Source organism: Hippocampus bargibanti, linkage group LG08 (assembly GCF_051943395.1).
Source record: "Hippocampus bargibanti isolate YZ-2025 linkage group LG08, ASM5194339v1, whole genome shotgun sequence".
Classification (NCBI taxonomy): Eukaryota; Metazoa; Chordata; class Actinopteri; order Syngnathiformes; family Syngnathidae; genus Hippocampus; species Hippocampus bargibanti.
In genome coordinates this window covers 21737861-21758321 of record NC_142741.1, presented here as the reverse complement: position 1 = coordinate 21758321, position 20461 = coordinate 21737861, and the positions used below count along the sequence as shown (strand labels likewise).

Here is a 20461-nt window from a genome sequence, read left to right as displayed (position 1 = left end):
GCCTACTCCAATAAAGCCCCGGAACCTTCTCTCCTCCAATCCAGACAAAAGGAGAGAAGCGAGGAAGAACCTTATCGCAGCACGTTGGATACGGCTCCCAGCACACTCACATATACATACTTCCGAACCTTTGCTCCTTCATTGTCTACCATAACCCGGTCCATTCGACCCACTGAAAGCCGTGTTCCAATGATGTCATACCTGTGGATCCTGCTGCTCTCTGGAGCCTTGTTGGCTGGACGTGCTAACACACAAGGTATTTAAGATTTTTTTTATATCTATCTATCTATCTATCTATCTATCTATCTATCTATCTATCTATCTATCTATCTATCTATCTATCTATCTATCTATCTATCTATCTATCTATCTATCTCATTCTCTAGCTCTCTATCCATCCATCTACCCATCCACCCATCATTTTTCACTGACATTCACCTCATTATCAATTACACTGTGTATGTGTGCATGAACAGCGTGTTATCAAAATTGATTAATAATAATGGCAATGGACAAATGGGAGAAGCCCCGAGGGACTGTGGTGGTCCCCGCTGTCATTTACTTTATTGCAGTTCTGTACAGAAGTAGGACAAAAAGACTTGTTTCATTATTATACTGTGATTTTGCCACCCCAGTTGAGTTGATCTGAGAGCATTTGATTGAATTGGTCTTTCAGATACTTTATGCATTTACAGGACAACCGACATCACTTTTTTTGTTTCCTAACTGACATCAGAAAAACATTTTATAGCATCTAAAACACCCAAAACATGCAGGCTGATATTTTAGTCAAATGCAAAACACCAATAAAAATGACTTAAACTGTCCAAAATCTGCAAAAAATCAAGCTGCAAATTGTGCAATTTCAGAAAGCCTCGCCCTCAGTTCGTGATGTCATGCCAAGATGTCTTGCCTTGCTCGAGAATAAAACCAATGCCTTCAGATTCGGAAAATATGCTTTCTTGTTACACATCCAGTTATGAATATGATTCATATAGTTCTGAAGAGGAAAGTATAAATGTTTGCAATCGATTAAAGAAGGTCTTCCGGGTCATTTTGAGGGATCAAGACAGAAAATGCAGAAGATGGCGCCAGAGCTCCGTTGGAAATAGGTTTATTTTTCAGCTTGGAATTTTTGTCAACGAATATCAAAGAGTGGTCTCGGTTTAACATAAAACGATTCACCATTGCGTTATTTATGTGTTTTCCTTCTAATTTTGCCATCAACACGGATCAACACGAAGTTTTCAGAGCAAACAAAGTACTGCGAAATGCATTGAGGTGATGCAAGGTTTGTCCTTTCTCAGTCAGGGGCGTTCCTTCAGTGACGTAGGGTGAGGACTTGTCACCAACTCAAAAACAAGACTTCCGGAATATTCAGCGCGAGTCTTAAAACGTAAAATATAGCTATATGCGGTGGAATCTTTGTAAAATACGCTCAGTAAAAGTCATTTGAAGCGATTTTACAAATTATGGACACAACTTGTCCAGAGACGTCGGTTGTCCTTTAAGGGATTTCAGATATGTTGTAGGGATTTCCAGGGTTCAAGTGAAGTGATATTTATATTTATCGCTCTTTATCACAAATATTTTCAAAGAGTTTGCCAACAGTTGACAAATATTAATGACATCACCCAACCTTAACCCCAAGGAACAATTCAAAAACAGCCATCTGCGGAAAATGAAAAACCTTAGTAAGGGGTCACAGATTGGACAATCCCCCTACCAGGTTGACCAAGTGGTAATGGATGCTAAGTAGGCAAACATTTGATACAAAATTGTATTTTACAGAGTTAAATGTGGAGATCCAAAAGTCCATTTAAAAACAATAAAACACTGTAGGGAGATGACTTCGGAGAGGTAGCTGCTCTAATTTCTGTGGGTAATGCATTCCAGAGCACTGGAGCTCGATTACAAAGCGTTTTAGAACATGTAGATTTTTTGGATGGGCGAATCACTAAAAGACCGGCGTGTTGTGAACAAAGAGTTTGAGGCGGAACATACGCTATCTCAATGTCAATGAGATCGGAAGGTGCTAAACCGTGTTATATTTCATAAGAGCAAAACATTGAAATTGCATCTCCAATAGATCATAAGAACTTCTTTGACCTTGCCATTAGTGTCGCTGCAACATCTCGTACTCAATGTAAACTTTTAACACTGTCATTACAGATTACATCGATATTCTCGGGAGTCGGAAAAAATATCGATATAACCGGACTATCGATATATCCGATCCTGCGGCATGTAAATTTTCTCCTTGCGTTCATAGAAATAGTATCGTAATAAGCAGTACTATCGATATAACCGATATCGATATAACGAGACTTTACTGTATATATGATATTGGAAAGGTGAAGAAACGCAATCCGCACTCTATTCTCGGTGTGCATTTGAGAGCGTTTAATCAAGTATGTATAACACTGAGATTTTTTTGGGTGAAGCACTTTTGTAGTACTTGAGTAGTGTGCTTGAATAGCTATCAATCATCATCATCTCAGTTTTAACAAGGTTCAGTAGCAAAACATTAATAGTCAACCACTGTTTAATCTCACCAAGGTGCACCACGAGATTACAAAAGCACCGCAGGTTGGTTATTATCAAGAGGGCCAAGTACTGATTCCTGTGGGACTCCATATGTAACATTACAAAACCCAAAAGCACATCAGTACAGGAAATGAAAGCCATTCTGGTATGATTTACGTATGCCAGGGGCAGTGCCCTCGAATGTTAAAAATATACTGTATTCATATACTGTGAAATACTTATTATCCACCCATCTGTTATTCAAAACCGCTTCTCCTAATTAGAGTCATGGGGCTGCAGAAGCCGTCTTTGCCAGTAGGCACCTGAAGTTGTTGCCAACCAATCGCAGATTAATATCATCATCCATCCATGCATCCATGCATGCATCCATCCATCCACCCATTTTCCAATCCAATCCTATACCAGCCATCTTCAGGCAGTTAGGTGGGGAACACCCTGAACCAGATGCCATTAAATTACAGTTAATAATATCAATTATATACAATAATATTAATTTCACAATGTAGTCCTTAGTTTTTTAAAATAAAATCTCTTATATCAAAAAGAAAACCAGGTATTGATATATTTATTGTATGAAACACTTGCTTCTGGTCTGATTAAACAGTAAAAAAAAGCTCCAAAAATGAAGTTATTGATTTGCAAAAATGTTCTGCAAGGAAATAAAAAACTAAATATTTGGAGGCTTGAAATTACTTTTGCAAGATCTTCTATGAATATACGGGGTGAGCCAAAAAGATGTGTCCCCATGAAAATTCAATAGTGGCTTTGATTAAAATGCTATTAACTAAATAATATGTGGTTGTATTTCAAATTACAACCACATATCATTTAGTTTATGGGAAACCATTCACCAGAGTTTCAACTATTTTTCTCAACCTTTAGTCAATTTATGGCTTTCCCAAGATGTGTTCCAAATGTCCACCATTTCGTTGCAAGCAAACCTCTACTCGTCTGACAAAGTTGTCAATTACGTTTACACACTCCTCTTTCGCGAGAAAACATTGCTGCAGTGACTCAGTAGGACGCATCTTTTTGGGTCACTCTCCCAAAAGAGGACACGCATACGCACACGCACAAATGTGTTCTATCAATTTTCTCAAGCTGTTTCATCACCCCTCAAGTTCCTCTGCCACCCTCTAGTGGATAGATGTGTAACTTAATAAGTGGCCAATGAAAGTGATTGCAAGCTCTATGTGGGTGGGCTATGGAATTGGATAGATGGATGAGATGTTGTCAGGCAATGTGGCTCTGCTGATTCCCTTTGGCTTTAACTGACAAACAACCAAACGCACACACATGCACGCACACACACACAAAACAGCACTCATCCGTGTCCCATCGCACCATTTTCTTAACCGTTGAGGTGTGTTGATACTGCAACAAGAGAAGTGCTTGCTCGCCAGTTGGTGTGAATTAGTCAGCTTTTTTTGCCTTATATAAAGATACAAAAGTGACATATGCCTAGGGAGTGTCTATGTAATAAGAGCTTACGTCCAGCTGGAGAAAACACCCTACAACTTTACTTCCTTTCCCCTCATAGTCCTTAACATACGTGTGTGTTAATGTGTTCACGGGTGTGGACGTTGTACAGAACATACAGTTGTGTTTAAAAAGGTGAAAAAGAAGTTTTAATGACGTATGCCAGGTGTGTGTGTTTATACATTCAACTCCCCTCTGTTGACCGTGTGCTTGATTAGGTAAAACGGCACTTTGTGTCCCACAAACACATAATGGAGAGATGTACTTGACCCAACAACGTGTGCGGTCCTTTCAACTGACACACAATCGACACACATTGAAACTGTGATATTACGCAGAGCAAGGGTTTGGTTTCTGGTTCAAGTACACACAGCATTTAATCATATTCGTCATAGTTTACCAGCATGGTGATTTAGTGGTTAGCATGTCTGGCGAACAATTGGAATGTTTGGGTAAGAGCTATGCCGTATGTCCAAAATAAAATAATCAACTTTTTTTTTTATATATAATCCAATTTTACTGATGACATTTAAAAAAAAGTTTTTTTTTCATGCTTGATAAAGCTCTGGCCATGGCCTCTGGCAATGTTTTTCTTATCCACAAGGGGGTAGCATTTTCCTTTTTACATGTTTGCGCTTTGTTCCAGCTTCAGCTGTTTTAAAGCGCAACAGCCACAAGGGGACATAAGCCAGTGTCTTGTTGTGCCGGTCCCAAGCCCAGATAAATACAGAGGGTTGTGTCAGGTAGGGCATCCAACGTAAAAGCTTGGCCAAAACAAACATGCAAATCAAACTTCTGAAGATGGAGGACACTGATTCGCTGTGGCGACCCCTGAAGGGAAAAGCTAAAAGGAAAAGAAGAAGACATATGTATCGCATTGGATTTTGGACAGCCACCGTCAATCTCATATAACTCCAGACCCATATTATTTAGGAATGAACTCTTTTTCTGATGAAAGAAGAGTGTCTAAGGTTTGTTACGCTGCATTGAATGTTTATGTAGTCCTAAAACTCAACTCTGTGGGTCCTGGAATTCGAGCGACAATGACACAAACCCTGGCAATGGAGTGGTCACATTTTTGCACGTCTGGCAGTGAATGTGTTAAAATGTTTTTTTTTGGGAGCAAATTGAAAATAGATTAACATAGAAACTGTTAAAACTTTGTTTATTCAACAGTTTAGTAAATTTAGAACAGCATAAAATTACAGAGAAAATATAATTTTCAACTTAATAAGCCTTAAAACTACAAACAATATACGTTTTTCAACCTCTTCTATTTCCCCAGACCGTTGCTTTGACAGCACGGAAACACCTTTAGCAACACACACAACTTAGCATCTTGGTACTGGGCTGTTAAACCAGACAAACTCACACCTCGTTCAAGTTTCTCAATGATCTTCTTCTCCTCGACTGTAATTCTGTTTTGTGCCTTCTTCGGCTGAACACGAGCCTGTGGTGGGGTCTTTTTCCATCCCATAACAGCAAAAGTATCTGTAAAAAATCCGTAAAGACGATCGACGTGTGCACTCAGAGAAACGGGGTGTGGAAAGGTAGGCCGGCTGGGGCGCTGTTCGGTCGTGTGCTTTGGTGTTCTTCCGCCAAAGACTACTCCGCCAGCCATGGTGGGGCGGCGCTCCATGTGTATCCCGAAAAGTAGTGCGTATGCCAAGGTTTAATTTTCATAAATTTAACGTTCCTAAACCGAAAAATTCGTAAGGCAAGATGCTCGTAAACCGAGTCCCCACTGTAATTAAAAGTTCTAACATTTTTTATTTTACTTTGACGTTGTGAGGCGAAAATTATCATCACATCTTCAAAATGAAGCTGTGCATTCCCATATTTTAATGTCATTCAGGCACTTTGAGCCAACACCTCAAGTTACACTTTTGCTCGTCGAGAGTTAACGTCTGGGGTTTGTTTGCTTTCGTTTCACACGACCATGTGGTTTGGACTTGGAGGATTGCGTGCGACCACGCAGAGACGCCGATGAGTCGGAAGCCCCCAGGGAAAGCTGTGGCAAGGAAACAACAAGAGAGCAAGAGACAAAAGGAAAGAAAAGGAGGCAGTGATAAGTTAACCCTTTATATCCAAACAGAATCACCCTTCAAGGGAAGAAGAAACATCATTTACATACTTTGTAAAAGAACCTCCTTTTAATATATGTTGGCCGAATTGAGAGAGAGTTGGAGGGGTTTTCATGCCTCCCCCCACACGCACAGACACACAAGTCGTTTTTTTAATTAATTATATTGACTGAAGTTAGTTAGCAAATGACATGAACAATGAGAACACAATGTTCTATAAAGTTGTGGATAGCCTTTGTCTGTTTTTATGAAGGTTTACACAATCACACCATCAACTCATCATTGTATTAATTAGATCTCATTATGTGTCATTGTTTACCGTAACACATTGACGTTCTGAAGGGATTTCAAAACAAAGCTCATCGGGGAAAGTGAATTAAAAAAACATTACCCATTTTTCCTTTTGTTCATTTTGATGTCTTCAAAATTATATGGTTGTCTTCAGGTGTACATTTTATTCTGCATTTAAACTCATTCACTACCAGATGATGTGCACAATGTGTCCACTCCAATGCCATTTTTTTGTCATTTTCACTCAAATTGTAGGACCCACAGAATATTGAGTTTTACAACAACATAAACGTTCAATGCAGCGTAAGAAACCTTAGACCCTCTTCTTTCATCAGAAAAAAAAGCTTATTTCGAGCTTACTTGGTTGTAAAGTTATCTAGATTGAGAGTGGTCTGTACAAAAGGTAAATTCTGCCCCCTTGTGGGAGGGAAAAACATTGCCAGAGGTCTGACCGAAGCTTGAAATGCACCCCCAGCCCCGCAAGAAAACACAAATGGCGGTGAATGAGTTAAGGTGTCGGTTTCGGTGTGATGAAAAGCTCCTCCAAATAAAACGTCTTCTTCTTCTTCTTCTTCTTCTTCTTCTTCTTCTTCTTCTTCTTCTTCTTCTTCTTCTCCTTCTCCTTCTTCTTCTTATTATTATTATTATTATTATTATTATTGTTATTATTGTTGTTGTTGTTATTATTATTACCATTATTAATACATGTCATTAGTGCAGGAAAAAAAGCAAAATACCAACGCAATGTTAAACATTGAAACAGTGGAACATTTCCTTCCATAACGAGCGACCACATAACATAATTGAAGCAGCTCTTTATCTCCAATGAAGCCTAAGAAAAAGCAAAGCAGCTAAGGTTCGAGGTAGTTTTTATTGGGATACAGCACAGGTGTCAAAGTCAAGGCCCGCGGGCCAAATCCGGCCCGCCACATCATTTTTTTCGGCCCGCGAAAGAAAATCAAACTTGTTAAATTGCATGATGATTGCTAAAATCTTTGCCAAAATGTCATATTTTTTGGATGTCAACCACAATAAAAGTTATTCTTGACTCCAGATTTGAAAACGAGTTATTCATTAATTTGCTGTGTGCTCTATATGTAATATTTGAAGGGATTTAAATATTCTAATGAGTTCCCCAAATTCATAACGGCCCTCGAGAGGAAACCATAACTACAATGTGGCCCGCGGCAAAAAATGACTTTGACACCCCTGGGATACAGTAACACACGAGACACTGCTTGCGTCATTCACCAGCAATAGGCGTAGAAGTATGTCTCTCCTGTAAAAAGTGCCCTCATGCTATGGGGCACAATTTTAGTGGTTGAAAAAACAGTGCAGGGGAAATATGTTGTTTAAGTTGTTTAACTGTGGTCGTTTCCCTAATAAGCATTTGGAACAGCCTAATAACTACGACATATGAACTTGAAGTTGAATGGAAAAACTCCCAAAGGCACCTTTTGGGCGCTATTGACTCTGTTGTCTTTGAAGTTCATGACGGCTGTTGTCACTAAACAAAAGCAGCCCTGTGATCAAAAACATTACAACTGTTTATACTTAGTCTGAACACAGAGCCGACCGGGGTTAACCTTGGGCATGAGCCGCATGCTGCTTCACCAAGTCTAAAAAAATGAAACTACTTCTTTTCTGCAGCCCTTTCTGGTAAAGTTCCGTTACAAACTCGTTCACATCTGCAGCTTCATGACTCTTCAAATAAATGATTGAGCGCTTATGTTTATATTAGTGCAGCACTGTGCCGCAAGGTACTGGCGTTGCTCTTATCAAATACACTCAGCATGCATGCCAGGCTGCTTTGCATGTGTGTGTGTATGTGTTTGAATTCATGAATGCGCAGCTGAGGTGTGTTTGTGCACGTTATAAATGTTTGTTTAAACCAAACTATTTTTTGAAGGGGGGGTGGTGGTTAAGGGAGGGTAGTATTTGATCTTTGATGGCGTGTTTGCGCTGCGAGCCGGCCAAGCTGTCTCATTCGGAGGATTTACGACACGACGCGCTACCCTTCGAGCTTCAACTGCTACACTTCGAAAACCAAGATGTTCCGTTATAAAGCTTGCATATATAATGAGTCGAAGATGAAGAGTCAAACAAAACAGTAATGACATTTAAGTAATCATATTCAGGACATTTATCTATTTTAGTGATTTTAGATGACTTTGGAACAGAAGTGAGCTACACCCTGGGCTGGTCACCAGTCAATCACAGGTCCTATGTACAAAACAAAACAAGCTCACACTGACACAATTGAAAAGCCTTATCAGGCATTAGATTAGATTATAATAATGCTAATAATACATTTCATTTACAAGTGCCTTTCAGAACACCCAAGGACACTTTACAATTAAAAGAACAATACACAGAACAATAAAACCATAAATAAATGGTAAGTAATCAAATAGTTGATTAAACTAAACCGTGAATGCAATTGTAAACAGATGGATTTTGAGGTGGGATTTGACACAGAGGTGGACGGAGGATGACGATCTGAGGGACAGAGAGGGAACAGAAATTTGAAGGTCAGACAGATAGATTAGATTAGATAAGATTAGCCTTTATTAGTCATACACTGGAGAAATTTAAATTTCACAGCAGCAAATCGATCAAAGTAATAGGGAAGGAAAAGAAGGAGAAAAACAAACTACAGGAGCTGCTGTCGAGGGAGCTAGTGTCGCAGCGCCATCTTGAAGTCAATCGAACAAAAAAAACCAACAAACAAACAAACAATATGACAACACAAAGACGCAGACAGTAATCGTGTTCGTGTTACTTCCGGGTAGAGTGAACACTGGCGTGAATGGCTGCCGCTGCTCACCCGCACACAAAAAAATCGCAAAAAAAATCACCAAAAAAATCACACAAAAAAATCGCCACAAAAAACATCCTTTTCACCAGTGGATCAGGCACGTCATGGTGAAATGTGCACATCTGCTACAAACTAAATGTTGAAAGCAAACATGAAGCTGTAGCCCCCATTGACGAAAACAAATTGTCTCACATCTCCTGTCTCACGTGAATCCGCTTCAATTCCAAGCCATGACAGCTCCACATACGCATCAGCGCTCGTAGGCTCTTCAGGCCATGCATCCATCCAGCCGCAGACTGTCCAACAGCACCGACCTTTTCATTCATTCATCAATATATTCATGTTTTTCTGGAATATGGTAGTAAAATGAAGTCGGTGGAGAAAATACACATGAATGTTGCAAAAATAATCAGTCCCATTGTCAACATCCAAGCTTTGATTGATGAGCCATAAAACTGTGAAGCAATATTCATATGCAATTTTCAAGTCCACTTTTCCTACAGCTGTGTCACCTCTTGGCTAATGTTGCATTATTAGTTTAAAAAAATATATCTCTCAACAGTCCCGCCAATCAAGCTGCTCTATTTGCTGTCTCAGCTCCTTAGTCGCATCAGGGGAATGTCACAGTACCGTGTCAAAGACGCACAGACGTGTTCAGGCTCATCTTATTTTCTCATTAGTGCACGCTCGCAATGCCAACATGGATGCAATCTTTTTTTTGGAGGCAGGTTGGGTATGATTGATGTCATCCCATTGTGGCTGCAGCAGGAAAACATTAGTAAAGGGTTGGGCTGTGTGTGTGTGTGTGTGTGTGTGTGCGTGTGTGTGTGTGCGTGTGTGTGTGTGTGTGTGTGTGTGTGTGTGTGTGTGTGTGCGTGTGTGTGTGTGTGTGTGTGAGTCCGTGTGTGTGTCAGTGAGTTCATAAATTACAGATGTACAAGAAATGCAACAGTTATTCAAATCACAAGCAGTCTTGATTTGTGGAACCGCTAATGTTTAACACAATTACGTACGTATTTTTTTTTCCCCTTTGTGCAGTCATCTCTTTCAGGATTAAATAGCCACCATCGTAATATCTCCTAATAAAAAATATATATAACAGCCATATCACTGTACAACTAAATTATCTACTGTCAATAGTACAATGTAAGAAAAAAAAATCTGAAAACTATATTCAAGAAAACGTGAATGTATTTCGGCAGTTTGTTAAAATATTCCAGTGATCACAAATTACAGACATTTTTTTCTTTTGAATTAGATTGGATTGGATTGGACTAGATTAGACTTTATTAGTCTCGCAGTAGAGAAGTTTACATTTCACAGGAGCAAAGTGAGAAAAGTCAGATGAAAGGAAAGGAATAAGTAGAAAAACAAAATACAGGACAAACTGTAAAGGAAGCCACTCTTGCGGCGCCATCTTGAAGTCAAAACAACAAAAAAAATACTCAATAACAAATAATGTAACACAACACAAGACACAGACAGCCATTCAATATTTAACACTTTCTGCACCCTCTTTGTTGTATGAAGCAGTTCTTGATGAGAGCATCAAAGTGTCCTTTTCACCAGTGGCTCAGAGACGTCATGGTGAAATGTGAAATTCTTCTACATCTTGTCGAACAGATGAAACGTGAACGTTGTCAGGAGAGTGCCTTGCTTAAGGTTAAAATCTGTAAGGAGGAAACAAAAAAAGATTAAAGTATTTTATCTTGTTGACAGAGCGCTTCATATGCTACACGGTGTGTGTATGTAGCGCACTGGACATTGGTTCCATGCTTGCCACGCTGTATTTTTTTTCTTATTTTTTTGTTTGCCCTTCACTCACACTTGATTTCTCTGCCATTTATTAGATGAGGTGGCCCCAACAAAGGATGTTCCCGTCCATTCCACTTTGCTGCCGGAAATTGTCGAACGTTTAGACTTGCATGCTGAGGCTGGAACAGATGTGAGTACATGTCGGTTCATAGCAAGTTCGCTCATGTGTTTGCAAAACTGACACCCAATAATTTGATCTTCATTACTCCGAGTGATGGCACATTAAGCTTCAAATCCATTCTTTGTTTTGGGCTCTCACTGTCAGATAGATATATAGAATCGATTATCCTATTAATTTTTCCATTGATTACAGTTCTCGAATAATGAGACTTTGGTTCTCCATGACATACAGAAAATAGTACCAGCAAGTGAACCTGAGCCAGCCCATGCTGGAGCCCATGAACATGTGACTCCACCTCAAGGAGAAGCACAACCAGATGCACCATCACAGACTGACCCAGAACCGGAGAATCCCGCAGGAGATCGTTCACAACCAGAGGCTCCTGTCGAAGGAGAATCAGAAACAGCTCCAGATGCAGAAGAAGAACCCACAGCCGAATCAGAACCGGAGGCTGTAGCAGAACCAGAACCAGAGGATGCAGCAGGACCAGAGGCAGCAGCAGGACCAGCAGTGGAACCAGGTGCTGCAGAAGAATCAGACGCTGCAGCAGAACCAGAGGCTGCAGTGGAACCAGAACCAGAGGCTGCAGCGAGACCAACAGCAGAACCAGAGCCTGCAGCAGAACCAGAGGCAGCAGTAGAACCAGAACCAGAGGCTGCAGTAGGACCAACAGCAGAACCAGAGATTGTAGCAGAACCAGAGGCAGTAGAAGAACCAGAATCAGAAGGCGCACCAGGATCAACAGCAGAACCGGAGGCTGCAGCAGAACCATCAGCGGAACCATCAGCAGAACCAGAACCAGAGGCTCCATCAGAACCAGAATCAGAGGCTACTGCAGAAGGAGAATCAGAATCAGAGTCAGAAACAGTGTCATCAACGCAAGGTGATTTCGAACGTTAACACACAATGTCCCTTCCTGCTCAGTGATGATCTGAATGGCGTCTTTCTCTTCATTTGTCCCTGTAATTCACCAAGACCGTCAACCATTGAACCGGTACACAAAATGGACAGATGAGGTTCAGATTTAATCTACTCAAGTACATGATTAAATTGTCCATTCTTATACAGTAACTGAAGACTGTTTAACCCTTTTAGGGACATCGGTTACCACAGTGAACAGCTGACCGTGTTATTAGGTTCAGGCTGTGTGAAAGGCTTTAATCGCTCTTTACCTGCCCGACACTCTTTAAGGTCCCACGGCTGGTCCCGAACAGACAGATTCTGCGCAAGACGTGTCCGATGTGGATGAAGAACCAAGCTCCAGCACGGCCGATGTATCGCATGACCATGAAGAGGTCAGTTCATGCCAGTCTTGGGAGGTTTTGTGGTCGCGCCATCCCACATCTTTTATTCCATTGCAAATAACTTGCTTCTGCTTCGGTCATTGAAGACAAATTACAAACTGTATTTAAAGGGGAAGCTAAGGCCAAAAATGTGCATATATCGTTACTTAAAATCTAAGATGTATTCCAAAAATATGTCTGAAACCTTGCGTCGACTTAGGGTGAATCTTTTTCTGTAATTCATGAGAATGTGACATGTTCACAAGTTCCCGCCAGCTTTATTTACAAAGAGAACTGAAGCGTTTATAAATCTTCAGAACGACGAGCTCCATATTTGTTTTTCTTTACACGTGTGACGGGTGTCACAACAGTGACTGTCTTCATCTCCACGATGCTGCTGTATTAATGAAGACGAGACGCGTGGATGTGTCTTTTTATTTCTTTTATTTCTGCAACACAGTATGGCAGAAGGGATGGGTGAAGTCGCATGGGTTTCGTCTTGTGATTAACCTGAATCTCCTCGAGATTGTTCTCAAATGCAAAACATTGTAGATAACAAAACAGAATTAACAACGTGTGATCGTATAGTGGTTATTTACAGAAAAAGAGAATACAACACAAGTTCACTGTTATTTACAAGATGTCCCTGAACGCATCATGGGCGGAGACTCAGCAGAACACGCGGTGCGCTTGTAATGGCTGGCGCACAGTTCAACCAGCCACGGACACTCACGGGCAAATGAGACACGACACAAGAAACTAAATATTGTTCAATAAAAACGAAATGAAACAATTATTACCTGCAACACAGTATGGCAGAAGGGATGGGTGAAGTCGCATGGGTTTCGTCTTGTGATTAACTGCGATAGAAAAGCGCATATTCCTAAATTCCACTCGACAAAACGTGAAGTAAATAATGACACAAAAAGTAATCTGGACTCGAAATGAATAAGGGAACTAATTAGATAACACTAGACAGTGCAAAAGGGGAAACAAAATAAGATATTGTCATGAAAATGCGCGTTAATCAAGACCAACAGAAAATTGCGACTCACCCTGAATCTCCTCGAGATTGTTCTGGAAACTATGGGCGGGACATAGTGCCACACTGTGCGCCGTTGCGTCACTTCCTTCATAATTTAATAACCTAAGTGTACAACTCCGTTACATACACCCCCCTTAAATTATGCAGAAGTGAGGCAACATACACACGGAAGACAACAGAAAGACCAACAGGCAAAATAGACAAGGTTATCGGGCAAGGATGTACAAGGAAGTCAATCATAGGAATTCTTCTTTCAGAAGTGTGAAGGAATAGGGTGGTTCAAAACCCATCCTATCACAGACTAGTAGAAATGCCATTTACATTTCACAAAACAGCACATAACAACACCCGTTACTGAGAAGCCATAAAGATAATGGCGACAATTGGCACACAGCACAAACCCAAAAAAAAAAATCAAATGGTCATATTAAACCCACATTAATGTTGGCATCCCGACTCTCTGATAGGACATTTCACATATCAGCCTGTCAGGGGGTTTAACTGTCCTACCACATCTCGTGAAATTGATGGGGCCCTGTGTGTCTTGTGGTTGTGTGCAAATTACCGCCTCAAGTTCAGTCTCATCTGGGGGTGAGTCAGGGGTCGAGCGTGCTATGTCAAACACCGGGTCTGTGGAAAGTTCAGTCTGTGTGTGGATATCATGGCCTGCTGACAGACTTCTCTCACTGACATCCCCTCGACATGCATCGGCGGAATCATGCTCTGAAGAGAAGTGCTCATGTTCCTCTGTCTGAGCTGGAGACTGCATGACCCAGTTCTCAGTGCGCAGCTGAGTGTCCTCCTGATCATCAGGGACTGAGCTTTTGTCACTCCCACAATGTGCGTCCATCTCTGACCCCTCTGAACACGAACCAGGCTCCACCTGCCCAGAGAATGTCAAGAAGTCAACCGGGAGCAGTAAGTTCCTGTGTACGACCTTCTCTCTGCCTGTGGCATCATCTCGGATCCTGTACACATTGATCAACGGCTTCACAGACACCACGTCATAAGGGGTTGACTCCCAACGATCCGCAACCTTCCGCTTGCCCTTCTCGCCTCGATTGGCTAGTAGCACCTTGTCACCAACAGCCAATGGCGACCCCTTGACTTTGCGGTTGTAGATCTGGGCGTGGCGGGTCTGTTCCTTGGCTGCATGCTGTTGAGCAATTTGCACGGCTTCAGAAAGGTCTCTCTTCAAGGTGCTCACAAACTCATTGTGACTGACAACATTGGCGTTCTCCAAGACATGATGGAACATGATGTCAATGGGCAAGCGAGGGACACGTCCAAACATCAAATAGAATGGCGCAAAGCCCGTCGTCTCATGTACTGTGCAGTTGTAGCAGAAAGTCAACATATTCAACATTTGTGGCCATTTGGACCTAGACTTTGGGGGAAGTGTTCTGATCATCCCTCCAAGGGTCCGGTTGAATCTTTCTGCGATGCCATTACCCATGGGATGATACGGTGTTGTGTGGGACTTATGCACCCCTGCCATCTCAAGAAGATCCTTGATGAGTCTACTCTCAAAGTTGGCTCCCTGATCCGAATGGATCCTTTTGGGGAACCCATAAATGCAGAAGAACTTGTCCCACAGGCAGCGGGCAACTTGCTTTGCTGATTGGTTCCTGCAGGGGAAGGCGAGAGCCAACTTTGAGAAGTGGTCGGTGACGACGAGGACATCGGTGGTTTTCTTGTCGCCGGACTCTGCTGTCCAAAAATCAATGCATACCAGTTCCATTGGAGCCGAAGTGCGGATGTTCTCCAGGGGTGCCCGGGCGTCTGGCTCGGGGGTCTTACCCAAGATGCACCTCTGGCACTGCCTTACATGTTTTGTAATGTCTTTCTCCATCCCTGTCCAAAAGAACCGTTCACTAGCCAAGGAGAGTGTCCGAGAACAGCCCTGATGACCAGCCGCGTCATGCACACCATGTAGGACTTGGTGTTTCAGAGACCCAGGTATGACGAACTGAAAGACTCTTCTGTTCATGTGGCGATCTTTCCTTACTCTGTAAAGAGTCCCGTCACGAACTTTCAGCTTCTTCCAGTGCCTCAGCAACAAAAGAACACAGCTCGTCTCAGCTGCTCTTTCATGTTTGGTAGGTCTCATATGTCGCTGCACATAGAACATGACTCGGCTGACTGTTGAATCTTGGTGCTGCAGGTCACGTAACTGACTATGGGGAATGACAATGGAAGGGTCTTCTTCAGGTAGCTGTAGTGACAATGGGGTTGCTCCAGGGAGTCGAGAGGTCCCGCCAGTCTGATGGACGTCTAAAACTGCAGACACCTCCTGCGCATCAATTGCACTTCCAGAAGACTGATCAGGAGCTTCTCCCTGGGAAACTTCTCCATCATGATCACCAGCCATGTGGACAGCCTGACAGTTGGTGGTGAAACGGAAAGCATCCTGTACAGTCTCATTCACGACACCTTGGACTCCATTGAGTAGGTATTGGTAGGGTTCTTTCACCAGGCGATGGCTCACGCAAGACTGAACGAAGGGTTCTCGACTCAGTGCATCAGCCACTATGTTCTTGGGCCCTGGGACGTACTTCAAGTCAAAGTCATATGCTGCCAGCTTCGACACCCACCTCTGCTCGCAGGCATCTAGTTTGGGCTTCGTCAGGATATATGTCAAGGGGTTGTTGTCAGACCATGCAGTAAAATGTCTGCCTTTTAGCCAGTGGGAAAACTTGTCACATACGGCCCACTTTAAAGCAAGAAATTCGAGCCGATGTGCAGGGTAGTTCAATTGGGCTCGTGACAGCGTTTTACTTGCAAATGCCACTGGTCTCGCAACCTTGTCATCAGGCTGAAGCTGGGAGAGGACAGCTCCAATGCCGTCAAACGATGCATCGACTGCCAGGATGAAAGGTTTCTCAAAGTCAGGGTGGGCCAACGTTACACTGTTTGACAGATCGTGTTTCAGAGTCTCGAAGGCAGTTTGACATTCAGTGGTCCAGTCCGCCGGTGTCAACTTCACATGACTTGATGCATCCGATGTGGGTTTCGACCTGCGTCTGGCCTTACCACGGGTTTTCTGGCCTGAAAGGAGCTTGAAAAGGGGCTTGGCCTTGATGGAGCAGTCCTCAATGAAGTGCTGATAATACAACACCATTCCCAAGAAAGATCTAATTTTCTTCTGCGAGGGAGTGAGGCCATCACTGTCCATTAGGTCTGGTACCTGTACACTGTTTATCGCTTCCACCTTTTCAGGGTCTGTCCGTACCCCTGACTCTGAGACAACATGGCCAAGGAACTTCACAGATCTCCGAAGAAAGTGACACTTCTTCGGAGCAAGCCTCAGATTATGGTTCTTCAAGCGGGAGAAAACCATCTCCAATCGCTCAAGCGCAATCTCTTCTGTCGGACCAAAGACCATGAGATCGTCAAGATAGCACAGGAGGCTGGTGAAGTTCTTGTCCCCGAAAATGGAAAGCATCATCCGCATGAATGTAGCCGGGCTGTTCGAAAGGCCTTGTGGCATCCGGTTATATTCATGTAGGCCAAATGGGGACGAGAAGGCGGTGTACTTCTTATGGTCCTCAAACAGGGGCACATTATAAAATCCCGAGGTGAGGTCCATGGTGGAGAAGAAGACATTTCCTCCAAGTGCGGCAAGAGCGTCAGCCTGATGGGGCAATGGGTGAGCATCGCGCTGTGTCCTCGCATTTAGCCATCTGAAATCCGTGCAGATGCGCAACTCCCCATTCTTCTTCCACACTAAGACCAATGGAGATGCATATTCACTCGTGGATTTCCGAATAATGCCTTTTTCTTCCATCTCATTGAGAGTCATTCTCAGCTTTTCATATTGACTTGGTGGCACTCTTCGATAAGGCAGGCGGAATGGTCTCTCATCCACGAGGTGTATCTTGTGCACAAATTCAGAGGCCTCTCCACAGTCCATCCTGTTCCGTGAAAATACTGCTTCATATCTCTCAATGAGTTGGAAAAGTCTGTCCCTCCACGTATCGGAGACAGCACATGCATCCAAGTCCAGATCATGTAGTCCAAGCTCGTCCAGTGCTATTTTGATGTCTTCTTTGGACCTTGGCCTTGCGGTGGCATTCTGAACAGATTGGGACATAATTTGGATGTTGTCAGGTTCAGACAAGTCTTCTGTCGCAATGCAGGGAAATACATCTGCCAGCTTTGTGTTTCTTCTCAACACCACTTTTTCAGTCGAGGGGTTGATGACCCTCACTGGGAGCCATCCATCGCCCCACATCGGTGTGATAATCCGGCCAACCAGAATCTTCCTGGATCTGCACCTTGCTTGAGTTGGTTCAACTATGACCGTGCTGCCAACTGACATTGGTGCGCAGGCGGGAAGCTTAGCCCAAACAAGATGTTCACTCTCTGGTTGCAACATCACACATTGCTGCAACTTCAGCGTGCCAACTTTGTCAGGAATCGTTCCACCCCTCCATTTCTCTGTGTTGGAAAGCAGTGAGAAAAAGTGGTGGGAGTCATCATCAATCGAACTACCGGGCTCTGACATGAGCCGCCAATAGCCTTCAGTCTTCCGCATCAGGTGAAGGATTTTCTTAATGGCATTGCTGCCAAGAATTATGTCGTCGGTTTGTCCAGGCACCACAAACATGGGCACAGCTAGCTTGCAATTGTACACGACTATTTCCAAATCACATATGGCCGAAGGCGTCACCTGATGACCACCACATCCTACAATGACAACGTCATCTGCAGAGTAACGTTTGATGTTAGGGTTGCACACTAACAATCGTGCCATAGCCGACTCACTCAATGTGCAACCAGTAGAGCCGCTGTCAATCATTGCGGTCAGGGAAATGCCTGCGACAGTGGCAGTGGTGTAGAACAAGCTATCTGACTTCAGGACCTTGTGTGTGCCTTGGAAGATAACAGTCTTCTCCGTGGGGACACTGGAAGTGAGGGACTCTAATATCGAATCAAGATCATCTGTCGAACTGTTGGGAGGGTCATGAACTTCATCCGCATCATACTCCCTTGGATGCGGAGACATTAGTTTCCCGACAGTAGTGATCTTGTGGGCTGCACTTGTGTGGGGCAGTTGCGTCTGGAGTGATCAGGTGAAAAGCACAGAAAACAAAGTCTTTTTTCGCGGCAGTGAATAAGCGCAGAATGGTCAGCGCTAGCACAGACAGCACATGGTAGCTTATTCAAACCGTCCACCATTGGAAGCCTTGACTTGCGTCTACCAGAGGCAGAGGGATTGTTAGCTCCTTGCAGCAAAACTCTTTCCAGCATGGAAATGACACGCTCAAGATTTGCGGAGTCGGGTGGCCTGGCTGAGTGGGATATTTTATCGTTGTCCTGACATGCTGTATTCTGAAGCATTTCACTTTTATTTACATGAATGGGTTGACTGTTCGCCGCAGCTGGAGTGGCAGTCCTGGGACTCATTTCTGTCTGGTACTCATCCAGGATGGCTTGGACCTCAACTGCCGACCATTTATCCACTGTTTTTGACCTAAATGTCATGGAAAGATCTTTGGATGGACAATTTTTAATAAACATCCGTGTTACGTCGAGGGAAGAACAGTCGAAATCTCTGCCCTGTTCTTTGAGACGATTGGTGGCAACTTCAGCTGCGTTGTTAAGCCTCAACCAGTAGTCATATGGGGCCTCCTTATCCCTGGGCAGCGTGGTGTAAAAGTCTGCTAGAGGGAGAGGTGAACAAGGGGCAGTAGAAAAATGCTTGCGAAGAAGGCTATAGATGGCATTTGGGTTCTGGGTTACATCAACTCCACTGTTTCTTGTGCTAACCTTGACAACATCTTTAGCTCTACCGCTGATGTTCATGAGGATTTCCTCTGCCTGATGCTCAGGAGCTACTTTTGCTCTCCTTATGTAGTTCCTCATTAGGTCTTCCCACTCATCTACATTCATTTGATCAGTGTGGTCACCCTTGAAAGTCGGGGGTTCGCGAACTTTCCTGTGCGGTAGTATCAGAACTTGTGATGAGTCAAGACTTTGTGTTGTTGTGTCAATGGGCGTGTCATGTGGGAATGAGGTGTTATGCATGGGGACGTTATGTGTTGGGCTGAGATGTGCAACAATGCTGTCTGCCAGCTGCTGGCCAATGTGTCTAATTATGTCACTCATCTGACCAACTACGTCAGGTGACTGGGGTAAGGGATCTGTCACTGGTGTGTCAGGAGTCTGTGCGCTCGTCTGAGATGTACTACACTGGGTCTGGGAAGGAACTCTGTCCCCACTAACATAAGTGGCCTCAGCTAGAACCTGCCCATTCCCCTCTACTACATCACTCTGGATGGGACTCCACACCTGTAACATGGTCGGGATGCCTCTACCTCTACCAATACACTTATTAAAAGGTGTGCTAAATGTCCCTTGGAAGGAGCTCATTCTCAAACTTCACAAAAAAAACTTACAGGAAAAAAAAAAGCACAACAATTGCAAAACAGCAGCTCAGACAATAAACACACAATTTAAAGAACGGGGTCGACACACCGTCCACCGAGTGATGGGATGAAGACACTGTGCAGCATCGCGGTCCCGGTCCGAAGTGGAGAGTCACTTGTGATCGACGGGTCACGGCACCAATGTGACGGGTGTCACAACAGTGACTGTCTTCATCTCCACGATGCTGCTGTATTAATGAAGACGAGACGCGTGGATGTGTCTTTTTATTTCTTTTATTTCTGCAACACAGTATGGCAGAAGGGATGGGTGAAGTCGCATGGGTTTCGTCTTGTGATTAACCTGAATCTCCTCGAGATTGTTCTCAAATGCAAAACATTGTAGATAACAAAACAGAATTAACAACGTGTGATCGTATAGTGGTTATTTACAGAAAAAGAGAATACAACACAAGTTCACTGTTATTTACAAGATGTCCCTGAACGCATCATGGGCGGAGACTCAGCAGAACACGCGGTGCGCTTGTAATGGCTGGCGCACAGTTCAACCAGCCACGGACACTCACGGGCAAATGAGACACGACACAAG

The 20461-nt window shown here is 43.3% G+C and overlaps 1 protein-coding gene across 2 annotated transcripts in view; it reads left to right on the top strand.

Moving 5' to 3' along the window:
• Positions 1-56: 56 nt before the first annotated feature.
• LOC148894793 (uncharacterized) overlaps positions 57-20461 on the top strand; it is a 35913-nt gene continuing 15508 nt past the window's right edge. For both annotated transcript variants that reach the window (XM_089003206.1, XM_089003205.1), the window contains exons 1-4: positions 57-256; positions 11070-11164; positions 11387-12038; positions 12347-12450. In XM_089003206.1, the coding sequence (XP_088859332.1) occupies positions 190-256; positions 11070-11164; positions 11387-12038; positions 12347-12450 (918 nt within the window). In that variant the 5' untranslated portion in view covers positions 57-189. The remainder of the gene's footprint in view (positions 257-11069; positions 11165-11386; positions 12039-12346; positions 12451-20461) is intronic.